Source organism: Oncorhynchus masou, chromosome 9 (assembly GCF_036934945.1).
Source record: "Oncorhynchus masou masou isolate Uvic2021 chromosome 9, UVic_Omas_1.1, whole genome shotgun sequence".
Classification (NCBI taxonomy): Eukaryota; Metazoa; Chordata; class Actinopteri; order Salmoniformes; family Salmonidae; genus Oncorhynchus; species Oncorhynchus masou.
Genome location: NC_088220.1, coordinates 60,663,589 through 60,678,707, shown reverse-complemented (window position 1 = coordinate 60,678,707; position 15,119 = coordinate 60,663,589). Strand labels below are relative to the sequence as shown.

Below are 15,119 nucleotides of genomic sequence, written 5' to 3'. Positions count from 1 at the left end.
TTTATTTCAGGTTTTATTTCTTTCATCACATTTCCAGTGGGCCAGAAGTTACCATACACTCAATTAGTATTTTGTAGCATTGCCTTTAAACTGTTTAACTTGGGTCAAATGTTTCGGGTAGCCTTCCACAAGCTTCCCACAATAAGTTGGGTGAATTTTGTCCCATTCCTTCTGACAGAGCTGGTGTAACTGAGTCAGGTTTATAGGCCTCCTTGCTCGCACATGCTTTTTCAGTTCTGCCTATATATTTTCTACAGATTAAGGTCAAGGCTTTGTGATGGCCACTCCAATACCTTGACTTTGCCACAACTTTGGAAGTATGCTTGGGGTCATTGTCCATTTGGATGACACATTGGCGACAAAGCTCTTCCTGACTGATGTCTTGAGATGTTGCTTCAATATATCCACATAATTTACCTTCCTAATGATCCCATCTATTTTGTGAAGTTCACCTGTCCCTCCTGCAGCAAAGCTCCCCCACAACATGATGCTGCCACCCCCGTGCTTCACGTTTGGGATTGTGTTCTTCGGCTTGCAAGCCTCCCCCTTTTCCTCCAAACATAATGATGGTCATTTTGGCCAAACAGTTCTATTTTTGTTTCATCAGACCAGAGGACATTTCTCCAAATAGTACAATCGTTGTCCCCATGTGCAGTGGCAAACTGTAGTATAGCTTTTTTTATGGAGGTTTTGGAGAGGTGGCTTCTTCCTTGCTGAGCGGCCTTTCAGGTTCGGTCGATATAGGACTTGTTTTACTGTGGATATACAGTGCCTTGCGAAAGTATTCGGCCCGCTTGAACTTTGCGACCTTTTGCCACATTTCAGGCTTCCAACATAAAGATATAAAACTGTATTTTTTTGGAAGAATCAACAAGTGGGACACAATCATGAAGTGGAACGACATTTATTGGATATTTCAATCTTTTTTAACAAATCAAAAACTGAAAAATTGGGCGTGCAAAATTATTCAGCCCCCTTAAGTTAATACTTTGTAGCGACACCTTTTGCTGCGATTACAGCTGTAAGTCGCTTGGGGTATGTCTCTATCAGTTTTGCACATCGAGAGACTGAATTTTTTCCCCATTCCTCCTTGCAAAACAGCTCGGCCTCATTGAGGTTGGATGAACAGCAGTTTTCAGTTCTTTCCACAGATTCTCGATTGGATTCAGGTCTGGACTTTGACTTGGCCATTCTACCACCTGGATATGTTATGTTTGAACCATTCCATTGTAGATTTTGCTTTATGTTTTGGATCATTGTCTTGTTGGAAGACAAATCTCCGTCCCAGTCTCAGGTCTTTTGCAGACTCCATCAGGTTTTCTTCCAGAATGGTCCTGTATTTGGCTCCATCCATCTTCCCATCAATTTTAACCATCTTCCCTGTCCCTGCTGAAGAAAAGCAGGCCCAAACCATGATGCTGCCACCACCATGTTTGACAGTGGGGATGGTGTGTTCAGGGTGATGAGCTGTGTTGCTTTTACGACAAACATAACGTTTTGCATTGTTGCCAAAAAGTTCAATTTTGGTTTCATCTGACCAGAGCACCTTCTTCCACATGTTTGGTGTGTCTCCCAGGTGGCTTGTGGCAAACTTTAAACAACACTTTTTATGGATATCTTTAAGAAATGGCTTTCTTCTTGCCACTCTTCCATAAAGGCCAGATTTGTGCAATATACGACTGATTGTTGTCCTATGGACAGAGTCTCCCACCTCAGCTGTAGATCTCTACAGTTCATCCAGAGTGATCATGGGCCTCTTGGCTGCATCTCTGATCAGTCTTCTCCTTGTAATGAGCTGAAAGTTTAGAGGGACGGCCAGGTCTTGGTAGATTTGCAGTGGTCTGATACTCCTTCCATTTCAATATTATCGCTTGCACAGTGCTCCTTGGGATGTTTAAAGCTTGGGAAATCCTTTTGTATCCAAATCCGGCTTTAAACTTCTTCACAACAGTATCTCAGACCTGCCTGGTGTGTTCCTTGTTCTTCATGATGCTCTCTGCGCTTTTAACGGACCTCTGAGACTATCACAGTGCAGGTGCATTTATACGGAGACTTGATTACACACAGGTGGATTGTATTTATCATCATTAGTCATTTAGGTCAACATTGGATCATTCAGAGATCCTCACTGAACTTCTGGAGAGAGTTTGCTGCACTGAAAGTAAAGGGGCTGAATAATTTTGCACGCCCAATTTTTCAGTTTTTGATTTGTTAAAAAAGTTTGAAATATCCAATAAATGTCGTTCCACTTCATGATTGTGTCCAACTTGTTGTTGATTCTTCACAAAAAAAATACAGTTTTATATCTTTACGTTTGAAGCCTGAAATGTGGCAAAAGGTCGCAAAGTTCAAGGGGGCCGAATACTTTCGCAAGGCACTGTAGATAATTTTGTGCCTGTTTGTGCCTCCTCCAGTATCTTTAGGTCATTTGCTGTTGTTCTGGGATTGATTTGCACTTTTCGCACTAAAGTACATTTCATCTCTAGGAGACAGAACACGTCTCCTTCCTGAGTGGTATGGCGGCTGCGTGGTCCCATGGTGTTTATACTTGCGTAATATTGTTTGTACAGATGAACGTGGTACCTTCAGGCATTTGGAAATTGCTCCCAAGGATGATCCAGACTTGTGGAGGTCTGCAATATTTTTTCTGAGGTCTTGCCTGATTTCTTATGGTTTTCCCATGATGTCAAGCAAAGAGGCACTGAGTTTGAAGGTAGGCCTTGAAATACATTTACAGGTCCACCTCCAATTGATTCAAATTATGTCAATTAGTCTATCAGAAGCTTCTAAAGCCATGATGTAATTTTCTGAAAGGCACATTCAACTTAGTGTATGTAAACTTCTGACCCACTGGAATTGTGATACAGTGAATTATAAGTGAAATAATCTGCCTGTAAACAATTGTTGGAAAAATGACTTGCGTCATGCACAAAGTAGATGTCCTAACCGTCTTGCCAAAACTATAGTTTGTTAACAAGACATTTGTGGAGTGGTTGAAAAATGTATTTTAATGACTGCAACCTCAGTGTATGTAAACTTCTGACTTCAACTGTACATATTAAAAACAGACAGTACAGCAATACATACAATACACCAGAATAGAAAATATACATAGACAATTGTAAAATCCTGCCAAAAACCTTGTCAGAGTGGTTCTTCCAGTTTGCAGTATTGCTCAAGTTCTTCTCTAAGCTCAGGGCTTAGATTAGTAACATCCTTAATGGTTGTTATGAGAAATCCACCTACTCATCTCTGTCTCAGATGCTGCTTGGCTTTAGACCTCAGGAGTCAGGGATGTTTTGAAATGGAAAGGGGGGTCAAAAGAAATGGGGAGGTTAGGGAGGGAGCGGTGAGCTTAAGGAAGGTGAAAGTAGCTATTATCTTCTCAACCCCACAGCTTCACCCCCACCACTCAGCAGAGGCCTTCCTCTCACCATAGGAAAATAATCACCAACGCTGTAGAGTAGACATTAACGGTGGGTGCAAATGAGAGAGACATTTAACACTCTCAGACAGTTTTATATGCTTCAGGTGATGCTGTCTCCCACATACAGTATGCACACAGACACACAGTATACACACAGTACACACACAGTACACACACAGTACACACACAGTACACACACACACACACACACACACACACACACACACACACACACACACACACACACACACACACACACACACACACACACACACACACACACACACACACACACACACACATCCCAGGCAGAGAGCCCACTTGAACAAACACTTTACATGCTGTGACATCATTATGCAAACCAAATTAATGGAAGGGTAGAAATAACCACGTTTTCTGCATTATATTCTTTATTTACACCCCCCCCCTCCCTTACAAATGTCATGTTGGATAATGTAATGTTGTTTCATGTGGAACCATACAGCACCAAAAAGGGTTGTAACCATAGTGGATCCCCTTTTTTTGAGCTATATAGAACCCTTTTTTGAAGGTTCGATAATGAACCATGCTAATACAGTTCTAAATTGAAGCTTTATGTTGCTATAAAGAACCCTTTCCTATAAAGCACTATAAAAGGTTCTATATAGCAGAATCATTTTTGGTGTTATGATTACAACCCTTGATGGTTCTTTATAGAACCTACATGGAGAAAGTTTTTTTTTATAGAACCATAATCAATCTCAAAAGTTCTCCAAATAACCTTTTGAAGAACCATACAGGGTTATTTTTTTCTGGTTAGCCATATTATAGTGTTAAAATTCCATAGGTTTTATTGTTGTGTTCATTGACAAGCTTAATCAGGTGTGCTAGCTCTGGAATGGCCTTGTGTCAATTGAGAACTGTTGCTTCAGTAAGTGGTTCTCAATTCTCTCCTAAAGGACCCTTAAGGAGAGAATTGTGAACCACTGACTGAAGCAACAGTTCTCAATTGACACAAGGCCATACATGAGTCATTCACAAAACACTGTCATTGGCCATAGTCATTTTCAATATGGCATAGCAAAAAAGATGAGATAAACTGTAATGACACTCGGTTTTACAAAAAGAGCAGTGCTCAAACCACGCCTCCAAAATGTCTAATGATCCGCCACCCCTACATTTTAACTAGCACTAAAAAAAGGAAAGAACCCTTTTTTGACTCTGCTAATTACAACAACAAAAAACATTTAACGGCCCAAAGGGTTATTTGGGTCAGTATGGTTCCACATAGAACCATCATCCTTCACAAAGAACCCTTGAGGAACCCTTATTTTTGTGTGTGTATTGGTTAACAACATTTTCTTTGTGTTCAAGACCAACATGTGTGATGTCCATCTCCAACTCATCTGTTCATTTGTATACATTCATTGATGGAATGGAGAGATGGAGTATGAGTCCAGGCACTTGCTGCCTAAATTGAGTCTGTTGTGGTTGAATAATCAGGAAAAACGACAGGTTTCTGTCAATTTAATCACTGCTCTTGTGAAAAGGAGCGCATGGCTGCAGAGAAAATCACCACTTCTCAGAACAAGAGAGAGAGGACACAAAAATAGTATGATGATCATCGAAATCTCTAGTACTGTAATATTTTTTGTGACAAGTCTGTCCACAGACAGCTTTGTTGTTATTGAGGTCATGTTATAATATTATGCCAAACCATGCATGCTCCTTGAGCAAAGCAAGAGCAGTGCCTCATGTCTCAGTCGCTGCTCTAACTAAACTGTAGCTGCGGATTGTCATTAGCAAGCTGCCTGCTGGGCTGTACCCGCTGTCCTTCCAGTGACCCTATACCTTGGGTGATGCCGGTTTTGACTAGATGGGATACAGCTTATGTCAGATTGACCAGAATAAGGGCCTCCTAAGTGGCGCAGTGGTCTAAGGCTAGCTGTGCCACCAGAGATTCTGGGTTCAAGTCCAGGCTCTGTCGACGCCAGCCACAACCAGGAGTCCGATGGGGAGGCTCACAATGGGCCCAGTGTCGTCCTGGTTAGGCGAGGGTTTGGCCGGCATGGATGTCCTTGTCCCACCGTGCACTAGGGACTCCTGTGGCAGGCCAGGCACAGTGCATGCTGACACGGACGCCAGGTATACAGTGTTTCCTCCGACTCATTGATGCTGCTGGCTTCCAGGTTAAGCTTGGCGGGGTCGTGTTTTGGAAGATGCATGGCTCTCGACCTTTGCCTCTCCTGAGTCCGTACAGGAGTTGCAGTGATGAGACAAGACTGTAACTACAAATTGGATACCACGAAAAAGGGGTAAAGAATTGACTCTTCGTAACATTGAGTCTGTTGTGGTTGAATAAGGAGGAAAACCGAAAGGTTTCTGTCAATTTAATCATTGCTCTTGTGAAAAGGAGCGCCTGGCTGCAACTTACACAGCAGGTTAGGATAATTAACGTAGCAGGTTAGGAGAATTAGCTTACGGTTAGGTTAGCTAAAATGCAAAACCAAATCTACTTTTGAAGTCAATTTGACATAATCTGTATTCCTCTAGCCATAATTAGTGATGCCACCACAGCCTGCATCTGCCATTGCCCACCGGAGCGGCATCAATCATTAGCACAGACGAGCCGTGCAAATGGCAAAACAACCATATCCAGGGTGGGGTGTACTGAATCCAGAACCCTAGTCATTCCAAGAAAACCCTAATCGCAGGGCCCATAGTCAGAAGTAGTGCACTATGTAGGGAATAGGGTACCATTTGAGATTTAGACAAAGCCTCCATAAAATGCACCACCATGCTTTGCTTTCTCCAGCAGCCATTTTTTTTTACCGGCCATTTGTTCCAGATCTTTGTGGGATGACCTGGGAGGGCATGGAATCCCAGCGATTGCCAGTGTGGTGTTCTGGATTCTCTCAGCGACACCTTGGAGGAGCGTAATTAGCATTGATGTTACGGTTGAAACAACCACCAGCACCTCCAGTCTGAGAGAATGGTTCCTATAGCCCATGGAGTGAGGGCTGAAACGGCTGTAATTTTTTATGATTACTGACTGTAGCTACATGTGTTTAGTATAAAAAGGGATCCTTAAGTCTCAGTGGCCTATCAGTGAGCCTGAATGGAGTCGTGTGGCTGCTGGAAGATTTGGCCATGCTGTGACAATATGGTTTGGTAGATCACAGGGCTACTGGGTTGTATATGGCTGCAGGATTACCGCAATGGCTGAGTCATCTTGGCAGAGTAATGACCATTGGTTGCTGCTAGCCAAGGGGTCTTTATGAGGATGATGATGTTGCACCTTAATTTGTCTCTTCATCTCCCTCTCACCTTCCCACTCTCGTTCTTCTCTCTTCTCCTCCTTTTTCTACTCAGGATGGTGGCAGGCAAGGCGGAGCCGGCCATGCCAGGGAGGCTCTATGTCCACCCAGACTCCCCAGCTACAGGAGCCCACTGGATGAGGCAGCTGGTGTCCTTTCAGAAGCTAAAACTCACCAACAACCACCTGGACCCCTTTGGGCATGTGAGTGACCCTCAGATTACCTACCTACAGCATCCCAGCACATAGGCTAACATTCACTCAAATCAGTGGCTGTCGGTGCCATTTAAGATGAGCGAGGATTATATATATATTTTTAATAAGCACAGCCTTATTTCTATTATAGCATATTGGATGACTATCATTCATATTCCATTCACCCAGTTCAATGTAACAGTGATAGGTTTAGGCTACTACATGATACTCAAATTTTCCCTGTACCCTTCATGACGTAGGTGCACAGGTTGAGAGAAATTTGAGTAATCAAGGTGACAGACAGGGACACATTCACACTGCCTTGCCTGCATCTAGCTGATCTAGGGTGTAATCATTAGTCCAACAGTTTCAAATGAGAGTTTCTGTTGGACAAATTCAGGTATGTTTATCACTGTTTCGTTCCGTTTGCTTCCATTTAAGAAACCTTTTTAAACAGAATCGGTGCAATGAATAGACCCCTGGTAACACGCTAACAGTTCACTTTCATAGCACACGTGAGCACACGTGATACACCTTTTCCCTTCGTTTGTGGACTTCAGTGCACAGCCCATCAGCTGTCTGACACCAGACGAAAAAACCTTCATATCATGACCGCTAAACCACTACACACAGCCAACATCATTGCCACGTCATAGTCAACTAGAACTACAAGAACGAATGCTTTAGTAAACCCAGTGTACAGTAAGAAAGTAGTTTAACAGTTACACCGGCGGACCCCGGTGGCAATAAATTAATAAAACCAAAATCTTACCTTGACTTGGAAGAGTTCCAATGTTGGATAGCCATAGCCAGCTAGCTGACATAGCATCCCTCTCTGTTTGAGTAGGCTAAACTAGCTAGCTGCATTTGCTAGCTAAGTGAAATAAAATTTAAAAAATACAACCAAATATAGCTCTCGCTCTCTTGCTTCTCCTTAATTTTGGCTGAAATTAATTTGTTCAAAACTGTTCAACTATCGTCTTTCTCTTTGAGGAAATTACTCACCACATTTTATGCACTGCACTGCAGTGCTAGCTAGCTGTAGCGTATGAATCAGTAATAGATTCATTCTCTGATCCTTTGATTGGGTGGACAACATGTTAATTCATGCTGCAAGAGCTCTGATAGGTTGGAGGATGTCCTCCGGAAGTTGTCATAATTACTGTGTAAGGAGGTGAGAACCACGAGCCTCTTAAGTTTTGTATTGAAGTCAATGTACCCAGAGGAGGACAGAAGCTAGCTAGCTTAACTTAGTGTCTGTAAACAATTGTTGGAAAAAATTACCTGTGTCATGCACAAAGTAGATGTCCTAACCGACTTGCCAAAACTATAGTTGGTTAACAAGAAATTTGTGGAATGGTTGAAAAAATTGTTTAAATGACTCCAACCTAAGTGTATGTAAACGTCTGACTTCAACTGTAACAGTACACAACTAAACTATGGGTATATGCTGGACAATTGCCCAACAACAACAGGTACCTTAAAGCCACTTAGTTCTTTGTCATAGAGCGAAGTGCTTTGCTTGTCACATCACTTGACCCTGCTGATGCATCTGATCAACAGCTTGACTGCTCTGAATAATGTCAACAACGTCTATAATCTTTAAGCTCAATTAACTGTAAAGGAATAGAGAGAGAGAGTGAGAGCGAGAGCGAGGGGGATGGTTAGCTACTGAGGCCTCACAATGTAGGTCACATCCCAGGAAGGCACTGGGTCATTTCACACAATATAGCTTCTCAATTCTCTTGGCCATGTAAAACAAAAGAGGTGACTGGATACGGCTCATTTAGTAAAATCTACACAGTGGATGAGACTTCAACAGACCGGCGTTAAAACAACAGCAGGAGAGTCTCTTGTTAAAAAACGCTCTGAGTCATGAAGCTGTCTTTATGGAAAGCGAGGGAGAGAGGAGAGAGTGGGAAGGAGTCGAGAAAAGATGGCCGGAGTGGAAAAGGAACAGAGGGTGAAAGAGGGAGTGAAGTGGAGGGAGTGACAGAGAGAGAAGAGAGGGAAAGAGAGAGAAAGCATACAAGAGAAAGTGAGTGTCTTGCTGTGACGGCGGCAGCAGTGCTGCCCAGAGGAACTCTGAGCAGGCTTGTCCAAAGCCATCCCGTCAGAAGGAGAACTCATTAGGTTCATAACCTCTGGGATCAGCGGCGGGGCCCGCTGTCAGGTTGAGTCCGCCGCCTGGATAGTGATAAGGGCGAGTAATGAGGACAGAGAGAGAGAGGGGCCAGGTCTAGCTAAGCCCTGCTGATGGCCATAGAACAGCCCACGCCAGCAGGGGAGCCAGAGAGCCTCTTCTCCCTGCCCTGCATAGCACTGGATCCACCACCCACCTGACCCACTAAACCAGGGGTGTCAAGCATACGGCCCATGGGGGGTTCAATCCAGCTCGCTAATAATCACTGAAATGAATGTTAGACAGTCAGGGAGCATTGAAAATATTTTCAATGCAGCCCTCCGGACCTCATTGAATACTGAATGCATTCTCCGGTGAAAAATTAGTTTGACACCACTGCTCTTAACTGACCCACAGCCAAAATAAAACAGCCTGTGAATGAAGTGAGCTAATGACAGTCAATGACAGACTCTGTTGTTTGTGCATTTGAGAGTGTGTCTTTTCAAGTGTGTTTATATATGTGAGAGTATGCAGTCTGCATGACTGTGTGTGCAAGTATGTGGGTCAGCATGGCTGCTAGTCCAGTCCAGATCAGGATGGCCATCAGCTTGATTCAACCCAGGGGTCTCATATCTATGACAGACCTTCCCCTTTCTGACCATCCCCCACAAACTCTGCCCTGCCCTTCCCTTCCCTTTGCTGCTGACCTGCTCAGCATCAGCAGTAAAAACACTATCACTGATCTGGGATCTGGGCTCCCACTGACCCATGCTACTGTTGACCAAGAGATGGTCCAAGGAATCACTCCTGAAATGCTGTCACTTCCCAGCTGTCACTGAGTGTCTTGGTGTAAAAACCAGTTAGCAGACTGTCTGGGGCTGGCATTTTCACCCACAAGATAAAAGAGAGAATGCATGATTTGGTTCTGGATTGATCCAAGGAAGGCTTGTCCTGCTCAATGCAACCAGACAGCACAGAGAGAGTCAGACTCCTTCCTGCACTCCCTCCAGACAGACACTGGCCAGACTAGCAGACTAGACAAAGGTCATCACCAGACAGTCTCCAGTCAACCAACCAGTAGCTTATCTCTATCCGTTTTCTGCCTCAGATCTCTAGGCAGCCAATGAACCAATTGTTTATCTCTGTCGAACCTTGCCTCAGCAAAAGGGTGCAAAGGCATGTGAGCATTGGGCTGTTCAGGGTGCAACTATGACCCCGGCTGCCTGTGCACTGATAGCACAGGAGGCTGCTGAGGGGAGGACGGCTCATAGTAATGGCTGGAATGGAGTGAATGGAATGGTATCAAACACATGGAAACCATGCATTTGATGCTATTTTTTATTTCACCTTTATTTAACCAGGTAAGCCAGTTGAGAACAAGTTCTCATTTACAACTGTGACCTGGCCAAGATAAAGCAAAGCAGTGCGACAAAAACAACAACAAAGAGTTACATATAAACAAACGTACAGTCAGTAACACAATAGAAAAATCTATGTACAGTGTGTGCAAATGTAGAAGATTAGGGAGGTAAGGAAATAAATAGGCCATAGAGGCGAAATAATTACAAATTAGCATTAACATTGGAGTGGTAGACGTGCATATTATGATGTGCAAGGAGATACTGGGGTGCAAAAGAGCAAAAAGATAAATAACAATATGGGGATGAGGTAGTTGGGTGTGCTTTTTACAGATTGGCTGTGATCGGTAAACTGCTCTGACAGCTGATGCTTAAAGTTAGAGAAGGAGATATAAGTCTATAGCTTAAGTGATTTGTAGCGATGTGTTCGATACCATTCAATTTATACTGTTCCATCCATTACTATGAGCCCATCCTCCCCAATTATGGTGAACCGGCCCGCCTGTGCTTGATTGTCTTAACCCCACTCTGTGGTAGCCTCCTGGATGGGCTCGCCTGTTAAGACAATTCCCTTGTACTACTGGGCCGTGAGTCTAGAATGTAGGAGAGGAGGGGAGGTGGGAGTGGGGGAGAGCTTGATGCTCATCGGCCCTGACAGAGCTGCACTGGAGATAACCCTTGCTCCAACCCTGCTGACACTCTAGTGAGCACGTGGCTAGGCTACTGGGCTACTCTGAGCAGACTGGTGCCGATGTGCTGACCTAGCCCCCCAAACCCAAACATTGAGCACACTCCACACGTGCTGATTGATGCACTATACAGTTGCAACTCGTGTGACAAAGGGGTGCCCACTTTTCAGTATCAACACATTGAACTACAGTATATTCACAAATTTCCACATTGTATGGACAAAGTTGGGCATTGTATGCCCACTAATGCTGACTCCAATAGTATTAAAATAGGCCTACCTGCTAAAAAGGCTAGCCATAGAAAACCTGAGCATCTTAAGCACCCCATTCACACTATGAGTCTATTCAAGTCAATACAATTACATCACTTGGAATTTAACATCTAGGCCAGGGACAACCATTAATTTAAAGGAAGAACAACTAGCCTTAAAAAAGAAATAAAAACATCTTAAACAGTCTTAAACCTGTGGTGGTGTCTGGTCATTCACTGATGCCACTAAGAGGACTGTGTGCTGTGATCGACTCAGCTGTCGTTCGTCTGACCCTGTACTTTCCATCTTTCCCCCTGATAGATCATCCTGAACTCGATGCACAAGTACCAGCCTCGGCTCCACATCGTCAAGGCCGACGAGAACAACGCCTTTGGGTCTAAGAACACAGCCTACTGCACTCACGTGTTTCACGAGACAGCCTTCATCTCTGTCACCTCCTACCAGAACCATAAGGTACAGTATGTGTGCCACCTGCTATCTGATGTTCAACGTCTGCTGCACACACAGTCTGACACGTTTCTAATGTCAGTAATACGAGAGCATGTCTTCAAAACACTATCTGCAGGAGAAATGTTCCAAATTACAGAAAGACTATTTTTGACTGAACCTAGCTGCACATTTCATGACGAGTCTCAAGTGCAGTGACAAGATATGTTGCTGTCTTCTCAGATAACTCAGCTGAAGATCGAGAACAACCCGTTTGCCAAGGGTTTCCGTGGCAGCGACGAAGGGGACCTGCGTGTCTCCAGACTCCAGGGGTATGTTCTGTATGTTTATGGGAATGTGCCACTCAATAAAAAGTATATGGAATACTTTTTCATAGAAACAATTATTATTTTGGGACAGTACATCATTCCTTGGAACCATTTGTTCCTTTTGGAACTTGTTCCATTTCTTCCTTTATCTGTGCTTGCTTCCTTTAATACAGCACTCTCTGCTAAGTAGAATCTGTAACGCAAGTATTGGGAAGTGGTGAACTACATTTAGTTCAACTAGTGATTTAATTAAATTTTGCAGTAGCTTGGTCGTAGTTGAACTAAATTCAAATCTTGGTAGTGTTTTACCATGTAGTGGTGAAGCTAACTATTGGAACTACAGACAAGCTTTTTAAAACAAAAATAAAATATCGGTGAAGTAGGCAAGAATTTACTTTTTAATTTTAATTTTACATCAGACCTGCCTAATTCTCACTTTTTGTGTTTAATAGGCTAAATGACTCATTCTGTTAACATCTGGCTCCAGAGTGAACTGCTCTTGCAATTTGTAGTCTGACATTTTAGATTTAGAAGTAGTTTGGATGTAATTAACCACTTTTTCTAAGTAAATTTAGTTAAGTAAGCTATATTTTTCTTAAGGGTAGCTTTTATGTAGGATAACTTCTTCCAGTATGAAGTAACTGGTAGCTTGATAAACTATATTTTCAGAGTAGCTTCCCCAACACTAACACGAACGCTAATCCTTCTGTTCTTGTGTTCCCTTCTTCCTCTCCGTAGAAAAGACTACCCAGTGATTTCTAAGAACATGGTTCGCCAGAGGCTCCTCTCCTCACATGGTCACCGGACGGGGAAGCTGGGTGCTGGGGTGCACCTGTCGGGGCACCCCCAGGTCCTCTCCCACTACCAGTACGAGGGTGGGGTGCCCCTGGGGAACTCAGACCACCAGGAACACATCTCCAATTCCTTCCCTCCAAGCCGAGAGCCCAGCCTGCTCTACCACTGCTTCAAACACAGAGGTGGGTTAGCTACAGGCCTACCTGAACATCTCCACACCTGTCAATCACAGAAAATGGGCTGTCCTCATTAGTCTTTCAGAAAACTTTGTTGTCTTGCAACACATCTTTTGGTGCTACACATCAATATCACACAATATACACATTGGTACACAGTTCCAAACAGTATAAAGAAGCATCATAGGTCACAAGGTTGATACATTGAGTTTTTTTACTCAGTGATGATGATTTAATCTTAATTTCTTTACAGATAACACCAGGCACTTGGAACTGGGTTGTAAACGGCCATATCTGGACACAGCACTTCCAGCAGTCTCAGAGGAACACTACTTCTGCTCTCCTCCCACCTACGAGCCTCCACTGCTGTCCCACCCCTATTGCGGTGAGGCCATAAGCTCCAGGGAGGCCTGTATGTACGGAGGGATGGAGGGAGAGAACGGGCACAGGGCTGGGGGTGCTGACGACCTGGCTCCCCCCTCTCTGAACTGCAACATGTGGGCGTCGGTGCAGCCTTACCCGCGGTACAGCGTGCAGACAGTGGAGGCCGTCCCCTACCAGCCCTTCACTGCTCACTTCACCAGTACTGCCACCGCCACCTCCGTGGTGCCCCACCACATCCCCACCGGACCCCCTCGCCCCCAGTCCGACATAGGAATTTACAGTCCAGCCACAGCACAGCAAGGCCTGGCCACAATCCCCTCGTCGTCCTCCATCTCATCTTCCTCTCCACCGGTTGCTGGTTCCAGGGGTAGCAGGCCGGTGGTCCATCCTCCTCTGTACCACAGGAAGCCTGGGCCTGGGTCTCCTCTCCGGCCTCACAGGGAGTTCTTCCCAACACAGAGCACCCCCCCATCCATCCGGGACCCGTCCTACCAGTACCAGATGGGGCAGAGCAGTGTAGGGGCCCACTGGAATGATAGCTAGGGCTAGGGAGTGCTGTGTGGCTCCTGAGGCAGCGGCGATGTCCACCCATCCGGTCAGTTCAGAATCAGCCACCCAACCAGCCAACTTTGAACTGCCTGTGAGGCATCTGAAATTAGATTATGTTGAAATACAGCCATGATGACCATGATGAAGCCATAGTAGTTTAGCATGAGGAGAAGCAGATCAGAGTGACCAAACTCCAATAGAAGCCTACATCTGCCTAAAAGATCTGCACCTTCAGATCCATGTTGTCCTGACTGGAGGAGCATTGTGCCTGTGATGATGATAATGAGTATTCCAGAGGAAGAACCCCTCTATAGAATTATGTAAAAGCTTGCCATATAATGGCTTAAAAAAATCATCTAAAACGTTCAATGTCAAACTGCCAAAAGGAGATGTGTTCAGCAAAGTGAAAAATATCCATTATGCCTTTGAAGTAGTGTGTTTATGGTAAAGATGGACAAGTACCAGTAATGAATTGATTAAAGTTTCTAAGAAAAACATTTAAATGCAAAACTTGATCATATTATTATCAGCAAACGAGGGAGTGAGACATGGATGTGTATGTGTAAAGAGATTGAAGTAACAGGCCAAGTGTTTTGTTGAAACTTTGAGTAAAGCCTTCATTTAATTTTGCCATCTCTGCTTGTATTGAGATACTTTGCCAGTTAGAAATCTGTTGAACTTGTAAACATGGGCTGCAGGTAAACTACACAACAAGCCCACCCATGCAGTCCATTTGAGCAGAGCTTAAGTATGTGTAGTTCTAGATCTCATCTTCAACCATACTCCTCTGCTAGCCATATTGTAAGCTAGCGTGACACTACTAAGCATGAAGCCAAACGGCCCTTAGTTAGCGGTAACCCAAGTCTTTGAACCACAATAGGGCAGTAATCGCTTAGCACTTTGGCTCTAAACCTGCGGTCCGTTCCGAAGCAGCCTTCCCGTCTGTTGAAGTGAGACTTCAGAGAAGGTCCCTGGCCAACCAGATGGGAGCTTAAGGAATCATTGTTAAGCCAACGCTAGTGCAGAACACAGAGCTCCGCACAAATCCCAGCCCCAAATGACTGCGTTGGAAAAATCCTTACAAGACTGCAAATGTAAAACA

General features: G+C 44.2%; 1 protein-coding gene across 1 annotated transcript in view; it reads left to right on the top strand.

Moving 5' to 3' along the window:
* Positions 1–14,736, top strand: part of LOC135545273 (T-box transcription factor TBX4-like) — a 34,823-nt gene extending 20,087 nt beyond the window's left edge. Inside the window, exons 6-10 of the mRNA XM_064972900.1 lie at positions 6,779–6,926; positions 11,659–11,811; positions 12,028–12,116; positions 12,852–13,090; positions 13,338–14,736. Of these exons, the coding sequence (XP_064828972.1) occupies positions 6,779–6,926; positions 11,659–11,811; positions 12,028–12,116; positions 12,852–13,090; positions 13,338–14,011 (1,303 nt within the window). The 3' untranslated portion in view covers positions 14,012–14,736. The remainder of the gene's footprint in view (positions 1–6,778; positions 6,927–11,658; positions 11,812–12,027; positions 12,117–12,851; positions 13,091–13,337) is intronic.
* The last annotated feature ends 383 nt before the right edge of the window (positions 14,737–15,119 follow it).